Genomic DNA, 18,862 nt, shown 5'->3' with positions numbered 1-18,862 from the left:
CAGTCCCTCCAGTGAACACCCAAGACTGACTTCCTTTAGGATGGACTGGTTGGATCTCCTTGCAGTCTGAGGGACTCTCAAGAGTCTTCTCCAACACTACAGTTCAAAAGCATCAATTCTTCGGCACTCAGCTTTCTTTATGGTCCAACTCTCACATCCATACAGGACTACTGGAAAAACCATAGCTTTAAATAGAACTGCCATATAACCCAGCAATCCCACTCCTGGGCATACACACTGAGGAAACTAGATCTGAAAGAGACATGTGAACCCCAATGTTCATTGCAGCACTGTTTATAATAGCCAGGACATGGAAGCAACCAAGATGCCCATCAGCAGACGAATGGATAAGGAAGCTGTGGTACATATACACAATGGAATATTACTCAGCCATTAAAAAGAATTCATTTGAATCAGTTCTAATGAGATGGATGAAACTGGAGCCCATTATAGAGAGTGAAGTAAGCCAGAAAGATAAAGACCAATACAGTATACTAACACATACATATGGAATTTAGAAAGATGGTAATGATAACCCTATATGCAAAACAGAAAAAGAGACACAGATGTACAGAACAGACTTTGGACTCTGTGGGAGAAGGCGAGGGTGGGATGTTCTGAGAGAATAGCATTGAAACAAGTATACTATCAAGGGTGAAACAGACCACCAGCCCAGGTTGGATGCATGAGACAAGTGCTCAGGGCTGGTGCACTGGGAAGACCCAGAGGGATGTGATGGGGAGGGAGGCGGGAGGGGGGATTGGGATGGGGAACACATGTAAATCCATGGCTGATTCATGTCAGTGCATGTCAAAAACCACTACAATATTGTAAAGTAATTAGCCTTCAACTAATAAAAATAAATGAAAAAAACAACAAAACATAGCTTTGACTAGACGGACCTTTGTTGGTAAAGTAATGTCTTTGCTTTTTTTTGCCTTCTAGGCTGAGATAAAAAGCATCATTTTCTCAGATAGAGCTGGTAGAGCTGGTTGTAGATGGTTGGACAACACACATAGAGAATGTAGAGTTCTGTTCTTCTCATGTTAAATTTGAGGTGTGTCTGGAATTTCGAAGTGTCCAAAAGGCTACTGAGAGGCATGGAACTCAGGAGAGAGATCTCAGCCAAAGTAGACACATAAGGCTTTAATTGTACAGAGGTCAAAGGGGGGCCATTGGTATGGATTAGATGCTTCAGCGAAGTGTAGCATGTTAACAGCAGTTAGCCAGGAACATTGGCATTTGAGGCAGGAAGGACAAATGCCTCCACCCCGTGAGTGTGTTTCCCTCTTTGCCTGCAGCAGGCATGACTAATTGATCACTGCCCTGTTTACTTATTACTAATAGTAATTATTGTTAATTATTTGGCTGGCTGCGTTTTCCCTGCTGTGAGAGCCTTGCTCTAGCTGTGGTGCTCGGCTTCTCCTTGCAGTGGCTTCTCTAGTTGCAGAGCACAGGCTGTGGGGGGCTTGGGCTTCAGCAGTTGCAGTTTCCAGGCTCCAGAGCACAGGCTCAGTCGTGGTGCGTGGGTGTAGTTGCCCCATGGTCTGTGGGATCTTCCTGGACCAGAGCTCAAACCCAGGTGGATTCTTTACCTTTGAGCCAACCAGGGAAGCCCACTACACTGTTTCTTAATGAGTCCAGTTTCCATTGTGAATTCTTCTTTGGGTTTTTGGAAGCCTGTTGCTTGATTCCCAAATATTATCTTTTTGTTATGAGGCTCTAGTTTAATTCCATTTTGATCAGAAAGTATACTTTGTATGATTTCAGTCCTTGGAAATTTATTAAGACTTGTATTATGGTGCAGCCAGAGATCTAGTTTGGTGAATGTTGCATGTGTATTTAAAAAGGATTCTGCCATTGTTGGGTGTAGTGTTCTATAAGGGCGATTTAGGTTAAGTGGTTTATAATGTTTTCAGGTCTTTGCTTCTACACTTGGTCTTAGCCAAAAGGTCAAGAAGTGATCATCTTTACTTTATTCCTCTTTTTTTTTTCCCCACTCTTCCATCACTTACTGAGAGAGGCGTATTAAAATATCCAGATATGATTTTAAATTTGTCTCCTCTAACTTTTCAGTTCTGTCAGTTTTTGCTTCGTGTTTATTCCCCAGTTTCCTCTTGGCCCGTTACCACCTTAGATTTGCTGTGTTCGTCGTTCTAAACACGCCTGCCCCCTCTGTTTGCCCTCGCTTGCTCCTGCAGGCCCAGTGGTGGTGATGGCTTCCTGTTACTGCTCGTCCCAGGGGACTGCACCATCTTTGTTGGCTTTCCCAGATTCTGCCCACACCTTCATAAATGCTTCCTCAATTATTCTCTCCTCAGTCACTCAGTTTGAATGAGCTGTCCGTTTCTTGCTGGGGCCACGACTGATTATGGATGCACTTAGGAAAAGCATTTCGGTCAGTAGGAAAATCCAGCGCAGAAGTCTGAAATGAATATATGTCTGACATGTTGAAGGGACAGTGAGAGACCTTGGGGTTGAGCAGAAGAGAGGAGGACGCTAGTAGGAGACGACTTTAGGAGGGCAGTGGGGAGCCGGATCAGAAACAGCCTTTTAGGCCATTGCAAAGGCGGGGGTTGGGCAGAGGGCTGGCGCCACTTCACTCCTGTTTTCTTACGGTCGCTGTGGGCAGTCTGTTGAGCATTAGCTGTAGAGTGCAAGCATCGAGACAGGAGGTGTGTAAGGAGGTGAGAGATAACGCTGTTAAATGAGAAACCGGATTTAAGTAGCAAACCCCTAACTGGCTTGGGTCGGCACTGTGGTGGTAGAGGATGGCGGGAGAAGCGGGCAGCACCACATATATATATATATTTTAATTAATTAATGAAGGTTTGGCGGCCTGGGCTCTCGTTGCCGTGCACGGGTTCCTCTCGTCGCGGTGAGCGCGGGCTGCTCCCTGAGGCGGCTGCTCTCGTGGCGGAGCTCGGGCTCTGGAGCATAGGTCCAGTAGCTGTGGTGCTTAAGTTTCATTTCCCCTGAGGCGTGTGGCACCTCCCCAGACCAGGGATCGAACCCCTGTCCCCTGCACTGGCGCGCGGATTCTTAACCACTGGACCACCAGGGACGCCCAGTGCTACAGGTATCTTAATGACAAAGTCAGTACTGTTTTCTGATGGGGTGCAGGAGAGAGCAGTTAAGACTGGCTGTAAGATTTCTGGTCTGAGAAACTGGAAGCATTAAGTTGCCATTAGCAGAATTGGGGGATTCTGGGAGCACACCCAGATCAGAAATTCAGGTTTGAATATGCCAACTGGCAGGTGACTGTTAGGCATCTCAGAGACTGTTGTTGCCCATGCTTTAAGTCCTGTGGTCTAGATTACAGATATAAATTTGGGAGCAAGCAATATATTGCGCTTAAAGGCACAAGACCAGATGAGCTCATCAAGAAGAGATTATACATAGAAAAGAGGCTAGAACCGGGTCTCCACACCCAATAAGAAGTTGAAGAGCAGAAGGAAAGGCAAAGAAAACTTGAGTCATAATGAGGTAGGAGAGGTGAGGAGGTGAGAGGGCAAGGAGGAGAAGTGGGGGGAGCGAGAGAGGGAGCGAGAGAGAGGGAGAAAGAGAGAGAGAGAGGGTGGCCCTGCCTGGCAGGCCCCGGCCGCCAGACTGTGACTAATGACGTAGGCTGGGTCGATTCAGTTTTCCTGCCCATGAGGTTGAGTCATGACGGAGTTAGGAAAACTGCAAGAACAGTTTACTTAGGACAGTGTGCTTTTTGTTAGAAGATGCCTCTGAAGACTTGAAAGCTGAAGAGTCATGACTTTTGCATCTTAAGATAGTGTAATTTTTAAACTCTCCTACAGGTTTGAGACATCAAAATAAAATGGGGGAGAGAGTTGCCCCTGCCCACGGTGTCCCACAGTGAAGCTGGTGATGCCAGGGCTGGTCTCTCAGTGAGCTGCTCCCGGGATGTGACGTGGACTGTGCACCCTGTGGCCTCTCCTGGCATACTGTGGGCCAGTTTCTGAGCCTAGGTCTCTTCATGGTGCGTTTGTGGTTCCTGTGAGCTACTTCATAGAACTGCGGTAACAAAACCCCCAATGTCCTTGTGCTGAACTGTTACAGCAATTCTATGAAATAACTCACAGAAGCCGTGGGTGACTTAGAGTCAAGATTTAATGAATACCATAAATACATGAGTCTTTAACAGTATTTTGGCTTTCCCTGTGGCTCAGTGGTAAAGAATCTGCCTGCCAATTCAGGAGACGTGAGTTTGATCCTTGGCTCAGGAAGATCCGCTGGAGAAGGAAATGGCAACCCACTCCAGTATTCTTGCCTCGAAAATCCCATGGACAGAGGAGCCTGGCCGGCTACAGTCCATGGGGTCACAAAGAGTCGGACACGACTGAAGCGACTTAGCACACACGCATGAATAACTTGCTGTAGACGCCAGTTTCACAGCATAGTGCCTGCCGTAGACAGGTGTGTCTGTGGTCGCCTGACAGTCATGTCTGTGATACACACATCCCTATCTGTAGCCTGGAGAATCATTATTGCAAAAGGCATAGTGTATTGCTTTCTTACTTGTTTCTTACAATGATTGTGTTTCTGTATTCTCTTTTTAGGTGATACAGTTAATATTGGAGATGTATCCTACAAGTTGAAAAATCCTAAGAACCCAGAACTTGTGCCACAAAACTACAGTAAGAAATATTTATTTATGAATTTTTCACTTTGTATCTCTTCATCCATGAATATTTTAGTAGAATATTTGTCCACATCTTGTGATCTCTGTTTGAATTGGAATAAAATTTATACTCAATAAAATTCACAGATCTTAGGCATTCGTTTTGATTAATTTTGACAGTTTTATAAATGTGTATAACCATCAACAGTGCTTTCATCACCCTGAATGGTCTCTTGTGCCCCTTCCTCTCTACCCTGCTCTGGAAGCCATTGTTCTCGCTTCTGCTATGGCAGAGTAGTTTTGCCTGTTCTTCAGCTTTCTATAAATAGAATCCTATAGTTAAGCTATAGTTTTTGTGTCTGTGTGTTTGTGTGTGTGTTTGGTTTCATTCCATCGAGATAATAATTTTGAGATTCATCCATATTCCTGTACCTATCAGCTTGCTTTTCACTGCTGGGTAATTTTCCATTGTATAATTATGTGTCATAATTTATTTGTTCTCCTGTTGATGGACATTTGGATGGTTTCCATTTTTGGACTCTTATGAATAAGGTACTGTGAACATTTCTGTACAAGTCTTGTGGTCACAAGTTTTCACTTATCTTAAATAAATAACTAGAAGTTGATGTGTCATAGGGTAGATGTCTGTTTAACTTTACTCAGCCCTGCCAAACAGTTCTCCAAAGCAGTTACTGTTTTACCCTTTGAGCAGCAGCAATGTTCCCCATCCTTGCCAACACTGGTATTTCTAGTCTTTTTGATTTTACTCATTCTACTAGGTATGAAATGGTAGCTCATCATAGTTTTTGTTTTATAACAGCTTTATTGAAATGCAGTTAATAAACTACAAAATTTACCTTTTTAAAGTGTACCTACCACTCAGTGGTTTTTACAATAGTCACAAAATTGTGCAGCCATGCCCCTATGTAAGCTGAGAACATTTTTTAAGTCAACAAGAAACCTCACATCCATTAGTAGTTACTTTCTGTATCCTCCTCCTCCTTCTCCCCTCGCTGCTCCTCTAGCCTTTGGCAATCATTAATATACTTTCTGTTTCTGTGGATTTGCTTATTCTGAACATTTCATATAGATGGGATCATATAGCATGTATTCTTTGTGTTTGACTTATTTCACATCTCATGTTTTCAAGGTGCATCCATATTGTAGCATGTATCAGTGCTCCATTCCTTTTTATGCTAGATAATGTTTCATTGTATGGATATATCACTTTGTATTTATCCATTCGTCAGTTTGGGAGTATTATGAATAATACTGCTATGAATGTTCATATACAATTTTTTTTACAGACATATGTTTTCAGTTTTCTTGGGTATATACCTAGGAGTAGAATTACTAGGTGATATGGTAACTCTATGTTTAACATTTTCAGGAATTATCAAACTGTTTTCCAAAGAGGCAATGTATGAGGATTCTAGTTTCTTCATATCTTCACCAATACTTGTTATTGTCTTTTTTATTGTAGCTATTTTCATGAGTAGAAATGGTATTTTATTATAGTTTTGATTTGCATTTCTCTAATGACTTACCATCATTTCTTTGCTCAAAATCACATCAGTTCTTTTCTCAAAATTCCTTAAAGGACTCTAATACCTTAGGAACAAAGGTCAGTCCTTATGATCCAGTTTCAGCCTTATCTCCTGTGACTGTCCTTCCCCTAGTCCATGTTCCAGTCATTGGGCACAATATAATTTTTTGTTCACGCTTCAGATTCTTTCAGTAGACCATGTGCTTCTTGAGGGAGAAGATCTCACTTTCATCCAATACACATTTCCGTTAACTCTGCCTCCTAAGTGGCTCTGCGCTCTGTCCTCTCCACGTTGTTGTGCTTTTCTTTTACTATATATATATATATATATATATATATATATTTTTTTTTTTCCCCCCTTGAGTTATTTTCCTAAAAAATAGTACCCTAGTGGTAACTCTAGGGATTAAAATTAACAGTTTAACTTAAAACAAACCTGTTCAGATTAATACTAACTTAATTTCGATAGTGTACAAAAACTTTGCTCCAATATAGCTGTTCCCTTCTGCTTCCTTTGTACTATTATTGTCATACAAATTATATCTTTATATATTAAAAGTCTTGCTGCACAATTAAAAAAAAACCCTTTGTTTATTTACTTGGCTGTGTTGGGTCTTAGTTGTGCCATGCGGGCTTCTCTCTAGTTGCGGCTCTTGGACTTAGTTGCCCCACAGCATGTGGGATCTTAGTTCCCCGATCAGGGTTTGAACCCACGTCCTCTGTATTGAAAGGCAAATTCTTTTTTTATTTTTATTTTTTATTTTTTTTCCTTTATTTATTTATTTATTTTTTCAGTGGGTTTTGTCATACATTGATATGAATCAGCCATAGATTTACACGTATTCCCCATCCTGATCCCCCCTCCCACCTCCCTCTCCACCCGATTCCTCTGGGTCTTCCCAGTGCACCAGGCCCGAGCACTTGTCTCATGCATCCCACCTGGGCTGGTGATCTGTTTCACCATAGATAGTATACATGCTGTTCTTTCGAAACATCCCACCCTCACCTTCTCCCACAGAGTTCAAAAGTCTGTTCTGTACATCTGTGTCTCTTTTTCTGTTTTGCATATAGGGTTATCGTTACCATCTTTCTAAATTCCATATATATGTGTTAGTATGCTGTAATGTTCTTTATCTTTCTGGCTTACTTCACTCTGTATAATGGGCTCCAGTTTCATCCATCTCATTAGGACTGATTCAAATGAATTCTTTTTGACGGCTGAGTAATATTCCATGGTGTATATGTACCACAGCTTCCTTATCCATTCATCTGCTGATGGGCATCTAGGTTGCTTCCATGTCCTGGCTATTATAAACAGTGCTGCGATGAACATTGGGGTGCACGTGTCTCTTTCAGATCTGGTTTCCTCAGTGTGTATGCCCAGAAGTGGGATTGCTGGGTCATATGGCAGTTCTATTTCCAGTTTTTTAAGAAATCTCCACACTGTTCTCCATAGCGGCTGTACTAGTTTGCATTCTCACCAACAGTGTAAGAGGGTTCCCTTTTCTCCACACCCTCTCCAGCATTTATTGCTTGTAGACTTTTGGATAGCAGCCATCCTGACTGGCGTGTAATGGTACCTCATTGTGGTTTTGATTTGCATTTCTCTGATAATGAGTGATGTTGAGCATCTTTTCATGTGTTTGTTAGCCATCTGTATGTCTTCTTTGGAGAAATGTCTGTTTAGTTCTTTGGCCCATTTTTTGATTGGGTCATTTATTTTTCTGGAATTGAGCTTCAAGAGTTGCTTGTATATTTTTGAGATTAATCCTTTGTCTGTTGCTTCATTTGCTATTATTTTTCTCCCAATCTGAGGGCTGTCTTTTCACCTTACTTATAGTTTCCTTTGTTGTGCAAAAGCTTTTAAGTTTCATTAGGTCCCATTTGTTTAGTTTTGCTTTTATTTCCAATATTCTGGGAGGTGGGTCATAGAGGATCTTGCTGTGATTTATGTCGGAGAGTGTTTTGCCTATGTTCTCCTCTAGGAGTTTTATAGTTTCTGGTCTTACATTTAGATCTTTAATCCATTTTGAGTTTATTTTTGTGTATGGTGTTAGAAAGTGTTCTAGTTTCATTCTTTTACAAGTGGTTGACCAGTTTTCCCAGCACCACTTGTTAAAGAGGTTGTCTTTTTTCCATTGTATATCCTTGCCTCCTTTGTCAAAGATAAGGTGTCCATAGGTTCGTGGATTTATCTCTGGGCTTTCTATTCTGTTCCATTGATCTATATTTCTGTCTTTGTGCCAGTACCATACTGTCTTGATGACTGTGGCTTTGTAGTATAGTCTGAAGTCAGGCAGGTTGATTCCTCCAGTTCCATTCTTCTTTCTCAAGATTACTTTGGCTATTTGAGGTTTTTTGTATTTCCATCCAAATTGTGAAATTCTTTGTTCTAGTTCTGTGAAAAATACCGTTGGTAGCTTGACAGGGATTGCACTGAATCTATAGATTGCTTTGGGTAGAATTGGAAAGGCAAATTCTTAACCCCTGGGCCACCAGGGAAGTCCCTAGTGACACAACTTTATAATTATCATTTTATGAATTTGTCTTTAAACCAGATAGAAGAAGGGAATAGCTATAAACAAAAATACATTTGTATATTTTTTATCAGTACATTTGCACATGTCACCTTTGCTGGAATGTTATTTGCGTGGGCTTGGGTTACTCTCTAGTGTGCTTTTCTTTCAGCCTGAAGGAAGGACTCCTTCTAGTATTTCTGATAGGGCAGATCTGCTAGAGATGAATTCTCAGCTTTTATTTTTCTGGAAATTTCTTAATTTACTTTTGTTGTTTGAAGACTTCTTGGCTGACAGTTTTTTCTTTCAGCACTTTGACCATGTCATCTTACTGCCTCTGGTCTCCATAGTTTCTGATGAGAAGTCAGTTATTAATTTTATCAAGGATCCCCTCCACATGACTCACTTTTCTCTCTACTATCAGGATATTTTCTCCTTGTCTTGGTCTTTTGATAATTTGACCATGATGTGTCTAAATGAGGTCTCTTTTAGTTTGACCTAGTTGATGTTTGTTGAGCTATATACACTATACTTTCATTTATGTCACATACACTTTGTACTATCATCAACATGTGTTTTAATTCTGTACATGTTAAAACACTCAGATGTGTGTTACTGTTATTTTTGTTTAAACAATAATAGAATTTTAAATAAAATAAATATATTGTACAAAATGAAGATAGTTTTAAAAGTTTTTAATATTTATCCATATTTTTATGTCTTATGCTGCTTTTTTTTTTTTTTTACTGCAGATTCAGGCATATATCTGAAAGCATTTCCCTTTAGTCAAAGAGTTTCTTTTTTAGTTAGTTTGCTAGCTATACATTCTCTCATCTGTTTTCTGTTTTAAAATGTGTTTATTTTGCTTTCATTTTCAAAACTTTCTTTTTGATTGAATATGGAATATGGAATACCAATTTTTTTCTTTTAGTATTTTAAAGATGTTGTTTTATTGTCTTCTGGCTTCTATTATTTCTAGTAAAAAGCCTGCTATAATTTTTGTTGTTCTCTTGTTTGTAGCTTGTCTGTTTTCTGGTACATACTTAAGATTCTTTTTAATTTTTCACCAGAAGTTTTACTTGATGTACCAAGGTAGTTTTACTTTGAATTTACCTTACTTGCATTTCTTTAAGCTTTTTGAATATGGGTTAACATATTGGAAGATTCTTGGCCATAATTAAGTTAATTGATTCTCTTTTCTGCTCTGTATGGTCATTGTTAGTATCATCTGAGATTCATTCATTTCAGTTAATATAATTCGTTTCTACCATGTCATTGGGTTTTCCTTTTTATTTTTCACCTCTCATGCTTGAATGCATGGATGGGAAAGAGTTGGTGGGTAAGTGCAGATTTTCTCTGTCGCTGGCACTTCTCAGTAGATTAAACTGTCTTTCCAACCCACGTGTGGCCATTATAGGTTTGTCAAAAGCTAAACTTGTTTACCCCGACGCATCTATGGCAGATTCTTCTTCCTCTTGCCATTCTACCAGGGATGAAAGTTACCTGTGGGTCTCTTATGTCCTTGAAAGGGCTCATTACTTTCTATAATTTAGTTCATTTAGGTTCCTTTATATCCTTAGCTGTGGGATGCATTTTAAGAAACTTATTTTTGTAGATTAACTGGTTTGTTCTGGTTGTTATTGTTGGAAGTTAAATTCTCTTGCAATTCTTCATCCTAAGTAGGAGTCAAGAATATTTACTTTTAATGTTAATTATTTAATGGTTATGCCTAATCATATTATTTCCATAGGTTTTCTTTTCTGGGGGAGAGACTAATGACATAATTCTTTAATAAATTGTTATACTTGTCTAGAGAAAAATTAACAAAATAGATCTATAACACCTTACATGTCATAGGTACATGATAAATGAAAAGAAAAAAACACACTCATTTTTCCCAATTTCTGGGTCTTTTCCTATTATAAATGTAGCTAACTTTTTATAATAAACTTCAGATGTGAAGAATAATATCTGCTCTTGTAGACAATAAGAAAAGTGCTATGGGTTTAGAATTCTATAGGGAAACAACTACTTAGTGGGGGGAAATTATGTTTAAAATTTTGTCTGTACTGCTTTCTAGCTTACGAATTTCTTTTCTTTCTCTTTCTTTCCTTCCTCACTTCCTCTGTTCCTCCCTCCCTCCTTTCCTTCTTCTTTCTTCTTTTTCTTTTAGATGTGTTCATTTCCATAGTCATTTAACTGCTCTGAGTCTCCTTGATATATATATATATGATCTTTTCAACCTCACAGATAATGTTTTAAGGATTAAATCAAATAGCATATGTGAAATCTATACAGTAGTGCCTAGCACATAATGCTAAATACATGTGAGTTTCTGACACAACCACTTCCATAGTCTCCAGATTCTTGTTCCTTTTCATTTTCCATTATCCCATGCCTGTGACTTTAGTGAGTATGACAATAACAGACTAAGGTCTGCTCTGTTTCTGCTTAAGAGATATGCTAAAAACAGTTTCATCTTTTTTCAGTCTTAGCCCTAAAAATGAATCAGAAATACATTTCATCTAGATTTGATTTAGAATTAACTGGGGCCTTCAGTTAGATTGTTTGCAGGATCACAAATGGTGGTAAGCTCTTCAAATTTCAATTTAAAAAGATCAAACTTAACATGTCTACAGTGTGGAAAGAATGTTGGCCTTTTAAGTCTCACCTAGACTTGAAGCATGGTCATTGCCTGACAGCTCTCAGCAGGGGATAGCGCTATCCATCCTTTCTTGATTTACTTATTTTTGGCTGCACTGTATCTTCATTGCTTTTCACAGGCTTCTCATTGCAGTGGCCTCTCTTGCTGCGGAGCATTGGCTCCAGGCGCGCAGGCTTTGTAGTTGTAGCACGTGGGCTCAGCAGCTGCGGCGGGTAGGCTCTGTGGCATGGACTCAGCAGTGACCGTGGCACCTGGGCTCAATTGCCCCGAGGGAGTGGGATCTTCCTGGACCAGGGGTTGAACCTGTGTCCCCTGCGTTGACAGGTGGATTCTTAGCCATTGCACCCCCAGGGACGTTCCGCCTTTTCTTCTTTTAACAACTAAGGTGCCCCAGTCCCCTGGCTGGGGTCTGCTGACGTACTCTGTTGTAATCAAAGTACTTATCCATTTCGAGGATCTTCTTATTGAGAGAATTAATAAGATTATTTGTATTAGCTCCAGGAACTCAAGGGATCCTAGCAATAATATCAGTTTTTTAAAACTTACAAGCCTATTCTTTGAATGAAAGTATTCTCATATTTTGCAAATAACTGAAGGGCTGGCTCAGACCAAGTCCCAAAGTGTAAAAGGTATCTGTTTCTAAATATAGCAAAACTCCCATAAATTGTCACCAAAATCCCTCAGAAAAACAAAGAAAAGCCCTCAACATTTTCTGGCTTACATACTTTCAATTTTTATTATTGTTTACATGCATCTCTTAGGTAATCATAAGTTTTCATTTCGTGTTTTGTTGCTAGTAGCTTACCCTTTGAAGTGTATCAGAGGAGAGTTTATACTGTAGGCAATTGGGTGGTCTGTGCCTGCTCTCCATTCATTGTTTCTACCATAAATCAAGGTGACCATATATCAAGCATATGTTTTACCCAGTAGTAAATTGTTACATTGCTCTATTAGTCTCATGAGAAACTGTGCCATTTGTACGAAAAAGATGGTTGGGAGTTTGGCTACCTTGAACAGGAAAAGTGGCCAAGCTAATTTGAACACACTCTCATGCATTCACGTAGGCATTTTGTGGTTGCTGCATATTGTTGAGACAGATATACTGTATTGCATAATATAACATGTTTTTACACATCTGTTTACTGTATTGTGTTCAAATATTGTTTTCTTTGAACTCTTTCTTCCTCTCTCAGGGACTATTTCCAGAATGGGAAAATTACAGTTCTTTGGCTTCAATCTTGCTATAACATGACTGATAAGTGATTATGGATTTTGATTATGAGAGAACTTTGATGGATTTTTTTTTCTCCTCTGGAGTTATTTTCAAAAACATGTTGAAGTACTTTGGAGATGATGTTTTGATGAAGTTTGGTACTTCATCAAAGTACCAAAAGGAAAGGTACCAAAAAGTATCACTTTCATTCTTGTATTTATGCTTCATTTTAGCTTTTTGCCTTTTGGATATTCAATATTTTGAAATGAAACATAAAATGGTAGACTTTTGTTCAGGAGAGGAACTTTAGCAATTATTATCCTCTCTGGAACTCATTTCGTAGCTAGGAAAGTAGGACCTGGAAGAGATAAGAAGACTAATTAATTAGTAGCAAAACCCAGATTTCCATACTTCTGTTTGATTTTCCTTTTAGTCTGCCACAGTGTCTCTGGCTGCTTTCTTTAGAGTAAGTCCCGGGATGCTAGAAAACTCTTTTGGAATTTAGAAATGTGAAGGATTGTTGAAAAATATTGAAATAGTTGAAGCATGGCATCAACTATCTTAACGTTATTTTTCAGAGCATTGAAAATCACTGTTGTATTCTAGTAATGAAGAAATAAAAGTCACAGTATTGAACTATGATCCCTGATATTATTATTTAACATCTATTTAATGGAATAGTAGAAATACTGCTAATTGGTAGAAACTATAGTCTAGAGATATTCTTAAGTGGAAGTCTAAAATTCAGTTAAAAACCACGCAAAAGCAATATTATCTTGTCAAAATAAAATTTCTTAATTCATTGACCATTTGATTGAGGTAATGAATGCTTAATATTTCATAGTCATTGTCAGCTTCTCATTTGAACTGTTACCTGCTTTCACAGCACTGGACACAGCAATGCATCTTTTTAGCGCCAGTATCTAGCCCCGTGCCTGGCACATAATAGGCATAGCAGTTGGACTGTTCTTTAGTTTTTTATTATCTAGGTCTTGTCACCTCCTGCCTTGACCATTATAACTTCCACTTGTCATCTTAGTCCCTCGTCTCTCACCTGCAAGTGTTAAAGTGGATAATTGAAGGCTTTCTGGCCTTTCTGTATGAAAACCAAATCTCAAGGCTTCGCTGAAATTGGCAGCTGTTGAAAAGGGGCTCCTTCATGTATTTGTGCTTGAAGTTAAACTATATCGTATCAAAGCTAGTGTTTCTTCCAGGGTTTGACTTATGAAGTGGTGTTCCAGGGTCGCAGGTTTTCAATAGATAACGTTAAGCCTGACCTCAGTTATATTTCTGCTTCCTTACATAATCTTGTTGCCGTCAGTGAGCCAGTTCTATGTGAGGTCACTTGGGGTTTCCTGGACACACTGAGCTCTTACCTAAGCAATTAGGCCCATGAAGGTTTACTGCAAGAATTACAATATTGTGCTTTAAAAATGGTGCGCTTGGGCCTCATTAACAGGATGAGATTTTTTAGTGTCTGTGTGGGGAAACCTTTGTCTTTAGTTTGTAAATAATTTTAAGAGGTTTGAGAAATTCACCAATGTTACAGAATAGCGTGGGAAACCTATGTCACCTTTGTGTCAGGATAGATAGTGCAGCTACTTGTCAGTTTTGATGATTTAGTGACAGAGGTCACATGAAAGCCTTTAGGGAAGTGTTACGTAAGATTCCCTGACTTAATAATCAGTGCTTGAGAAACAGTCTGAGAACCTAAGCCTCCAATCCTTACGATTTGCCTTATTTTTACTGCTGTCCTAATTGCTTCTCGTTACATGAGAATTTACTTTGGGGAAAGGATTTCGTTTGAGATTTCTTTAGATATATTTTTAAGAATAGCACTCTTAAAAGGATGAGCCCCATCAACTTTTAAAGCTCTTAAACATGCCCTGAAGTCTTCTCTAGAGTCTTCATGTCAGTCTTTATTCGGTGCCTAATTTTTCTCTAATCTTCTTTCTCCCAAGTACCATACTGACGATGACTTAAAATTTTTTGATGTGTTTTATTGCTTTTTATTTTCTAGCTAATGACTGTTTTTTTGCTTTCTGCAGCTCTCAATGCAGATGTACAAGAGCTAGGTAATATGTTAAATAGGCTTCTTTGGATCTACATGGCAGTTTAGTTGCCATTAATGACATTGTTTAAATGAATTCAAATAGTAAACACCTAGTTAAAGATTACATTTTTAATGCAAATATATTATATCTGATAGAAGATTAATACACTTAATATATAAATATATAATGATGAGAAACATCATATGATCCAATAGAAAACAGTCAAAGGATTTAAAGCAGCTTGCTATTGGACAGGAAATCCAGACGGCCAATAAGTATATGTACATATGTTCTAACCCTGCTTAATAGTTAGAGAGATGTAAATTATACAATAGGATAGTAATATTCATGCATCATTTGGGCCCAAACTGAAAAGTATTATAATGTCCAGTACCTACAGGGTTTCAGGGAAATGGCATTTCATATATTGCTATGGAAGTGTGAGTTCATTTGACTCCTTTGAAATGTAATATGGTAGTTGCTACTAAAATAAAATGTCTTCTTCATGTAACAGTTTCTCTATTAGGTTCTATCCACCAAGGGAAAAATCAGCACACGAAAAGGATGTTTGTACACAACATATATTGCAGCATTTTATTGTTTTCGATAGTGACAAAACCAAAAGCAATCTGACTATATCAATACAGGAATGATTGATAAATTATTATATAGATATTTTATGGAAGTTTCCACAGCTGTTAAAAAAGAATAAATTAGATTTATTTTTGGGAACCTAGAGGGTATCCATGTGATACTGTTAAGCAAAAATTGAAGCCTTCAGAATAGTACATAAAGTTTGATACAGTTTTTGTTCTTGTATTTTAAAAAAAAAACTTGAAATACTCTTTGCAGGTATATTACATATTTTCCTGTGTAAAAAGAAAAACGTGGAAGGCCACAGTCCAGGTTCTTTGACTTTTTTCTGTGGCATTGGGTTGGGAGTGGGGTTGGAAATGGAAGGTGTCATTTAATATTTCTTTTACATTTTTGGATTTTTTCTTTGTTACAGTAAGCATATATTAGATTTTATTTTTAAAAAGCTAATAAACCCTCATGTTTAAAGTGAAGCTTTATTAAGTTGGAGAATACATCTATCATAGCTGCTTTTTCTGTGATCTGACTCATAAAAATATAAACTTTATGCTTTACGTTTAAAGAATTTGACTCATATGACAGGACCTAAAAATTCTTGGTTCTTCTGGTTGCGTTCATAACTAAAGGTCATTCCTTAATCTCATTTTATGTTTTTGGTGGTTGTCTTGTCTTGAATATGACTAGTTACATTAAGACCAAAGATGTCCTTTGTAAATTATCACAGTTTAACAACACCTTATAGATAAGCATTTCAAGAGGGTGAATTCCAAATTGAATTTAAGGTATTAAATTGCAACCTATTGATTAGTCAGAATATTCTAATGTATGTCACCCATCCTATTGCTACTTTCTCTTGTCTATCACAGTTCTCTACTTCCAGTATGACTCTGATTAGTTTGCAGTATGGTTTTTCAAAAGAAATATAATTTTTTGTTCCTATTACAAAAATAAAACATCAATACACAAAACTTGGAAAACACTAAAAAAAAATTCAAATCATCCATAAGCCTAATTATAAATACTGTTGGTGGTGCTAATGGTAAAGAACCCACCTGGCAATGCAGGAGACGTCAGGGATGTGGGATCATAGCTAGGTCAGGAAGATCCCATAGAGGAGGGCACGGTAACCCACTCTAGTTCTCTTACATGGAGAATCCTATGGGCAGAGGAGCCTGGTGGGTCCATAGGTTGCAAAGAGTCGGACACAACTGAAGCGACTTAGCGTGAACACATAATGTCCCCTGGTTCCTCCATTTTCTGGGAATTGCTCATCAACTTTGTAGATTTAGTTTGATATTTTAGAATTTTATATAAAAGTAATAATACAGCATATATTCTGGTTTTGTCTAGCTTCTATCACTCAAAATAATTATTTTGAGATTCTTCCATGTTAGTCTGTTCCTTTTTATTGCCAAGTAGTATTCCATTATATGAAATAATTACTTTACAATTTGTTTATCTATTCATCTGTTGATATCAAATCATTGTTACCATTCTGAGGCTCTTAAAGTAAAGCTGCTATGAACATATATGCTGGGAAAGATTGAAGGCAGGAGGAGAAGAGGATGACAGAGGACAAGGTGGTTGGATGGCATCACCAGCTTAATGGACATGCGTTTGAGCAAGCTCCAGGAGACGGTGGAGGACAGGAAAGCCTGGCATGCTGCTGTCCATGGGGTCGCAAAGCGTCGGACACAGCTGAGCGACTGAACAACGACAACTCTGTGTGAACATAATGTTTTCTTTTTCCTTGTGCAAATACCTGGGAGTGAAATTCTAACTGGAGGCTGGAAGTCTGAGGTCAGGGTGCCAATATGGTCAGGTTCTATGAGGACCCCTCCTACTGACTTCTTGACATGGCAGAGAGATTGGAGACACAGAGCAGGCTCTTACATCTTTTTTTAGAAGAAGACTAATCACATTTATGAGGGCTCCACCTTCATGACCAAATGGCCTGCCAAAGTCCCCACCTGCTAATACTCTCATACTGGCAGTTAGTTCAGTTCAGTTCAGTTCAGTTCGCTCAGTCGTGTCTGACTCTTTGCGACCCCATGGACTGCAGCATGCCAGGCCTTCCTCTCCATCACCAATTCCCGGAGCCTACTCAAACTCGTGTCCACCGAGTCAGTAATGCCATCCAACCATCTCATCCTCTGCCATCCCCTTCTTCTCCTGCCCTCAATTTTCCCCAGCATCAGGGTCTTTTCAAATGAGTCAGTTCTTTACATCAGGTGGCCACAGTATTGGAGTTTCAGCTTTAACATCAGTCCTTCCAATGAATATTCAGAATTGATTTCCTTTAGGATTGACTGGTTGGATCTCCTTGCAGTCCAAGGAACTCTCAAGAGTCTTCTCCAGCATCACAGTTCAAATGCATCAATTCTTCAGCACTCAGCTTTCTATATAGTCCAACTCTCACATCCATACGTGACTACTGGAAAAACAATAGCTTTGACTAGATGGACCTTTGTTGGCAAAGTAATGTCTCTGCTTTTTAATATGCTATCTAGGTTGGTCATAGCTTTTCTTCCAAGGAGCAAGAGTCTTTTAATTGCATGGCTGCAGTCACCATATGCAGTGATTTTGGAGCCCCCTCCCCCCCAAAATAAAGTCTATTACTCTTTCCATTGTTTCCCCATCTATTTGCCATGAAGTGATAGGACCAGATGCTATGATCTTCGTTATTTGAATGTTGAGTTTTAAGCCAGCTTTTTCGCTCTCCTCTTTCACTTTTATCACAAGGCTCTTTAATTCCTCTTCGCAACGGTCATATCATCTGCATATCTGATGTTACTGATATTTCTCCTGGCAATCTTGATTCCAGCTTGTGCTTCATCCAACCCAGAATTTCGCATGATGTACTCTGTTTATAAGTTAAATAAGCAAGGTGACAATATACAGCTTTTACATACTCCTTTCCCAATTTGTTACATGTCCAGTTCTAACTGTTGCTTCTTAACCTGTGTACAGATTTCTCAGGAGGCAGGTAAGGTGGTCTGGTATTCCCATCTCTTTAAGCATTTTCCACAGTTTGTTGTGATCTACACAGACAAAGTCTTTGGTATAGTCAATGAAACAGAAGTAGATGTTTTTCTCAAACTCTTCATGCTTTTTCGATGATTCAGTGGATGTTAGCAATTTGATTTCTGGTTCCTCTGCCTTTCCTAATTCCAGCTTGAACATCTGGAAGTTCACGGTTCATGTACTGTTGAAGCCCAGGTTGGAGCATTTTGAGCATTACTTTGCTAGCATGTGAGATGAGTGCAATTGTGAGGTAGTCTGAGCATTCTTTGGCATTGCCTTTCTTAGGGATTGGAGTGAAAACTGACCTTTTCCAGTCCTGTGTCCACTGCTGAGTTTTCCAAATTTGCTGGCATATTGAGTGCAGCACTTCACAGCATCACCTTTTAGGATTTGAAGTAACTCAACTGGAATTCCATCACCTCCACTAACTTTGTTCATAGTGATGCTTCCTAAGGCCCACTTGACTTCACTTTCCAGGATGTCTGGCTCTAGGTGGGTGATCACACCATCGTGATTATCTGGTCATGAAGATCTTTTTTGTACAGTTCTTCTGTGTATTCTTGCCACCTCTTCTTAATATCTTCTGCTTCTGTTAGGTCCATGCCATTTCTGTCCTTTAT

General features: G+C 39.0%; 1 protein-coding gene across 1 annotated transcript in view; it reads left to right on the top strand.

Annotated features, from left to right (window-relative positions):
- Positions 1-18,862, top strand: part of VWA8 (von Willebrand factor A domain containing 8) — a 367,922-nt gene that overhangs the window by 14,767 nt on the left and 334,293 nt on the right. The window contains exon 2 of the mRNA XM_043478154.1: positions 4,569-4,646. Coding sequence (XP_043334089.1) covers positions 4,569-4,646 — 78 coding nt within the window. The remainder of the gene's footprint in view (positions 1-4,568; positions 4,647-18,862) is intronic.

Source organism: Cervus canadensis, chromosome 9 (assembly GCF_019320065.1).
Source record: "Cervus canadensis isolate Bull #8, Minnesota chromosome 9, ASM1932006v1, whole genome shotgun sequence".
Lineage (NCBI taxonomy): Eukaryota > Metazoa > Chordata > Mammalia > Artiodactyla > Cervidae > Cervus > Cervus canadensis.
The sequence above is the reverse complement of the archived record's forward strand: the minus strand, read 5'-3'. Positions and strand labels throughout refer to the sequence as shown.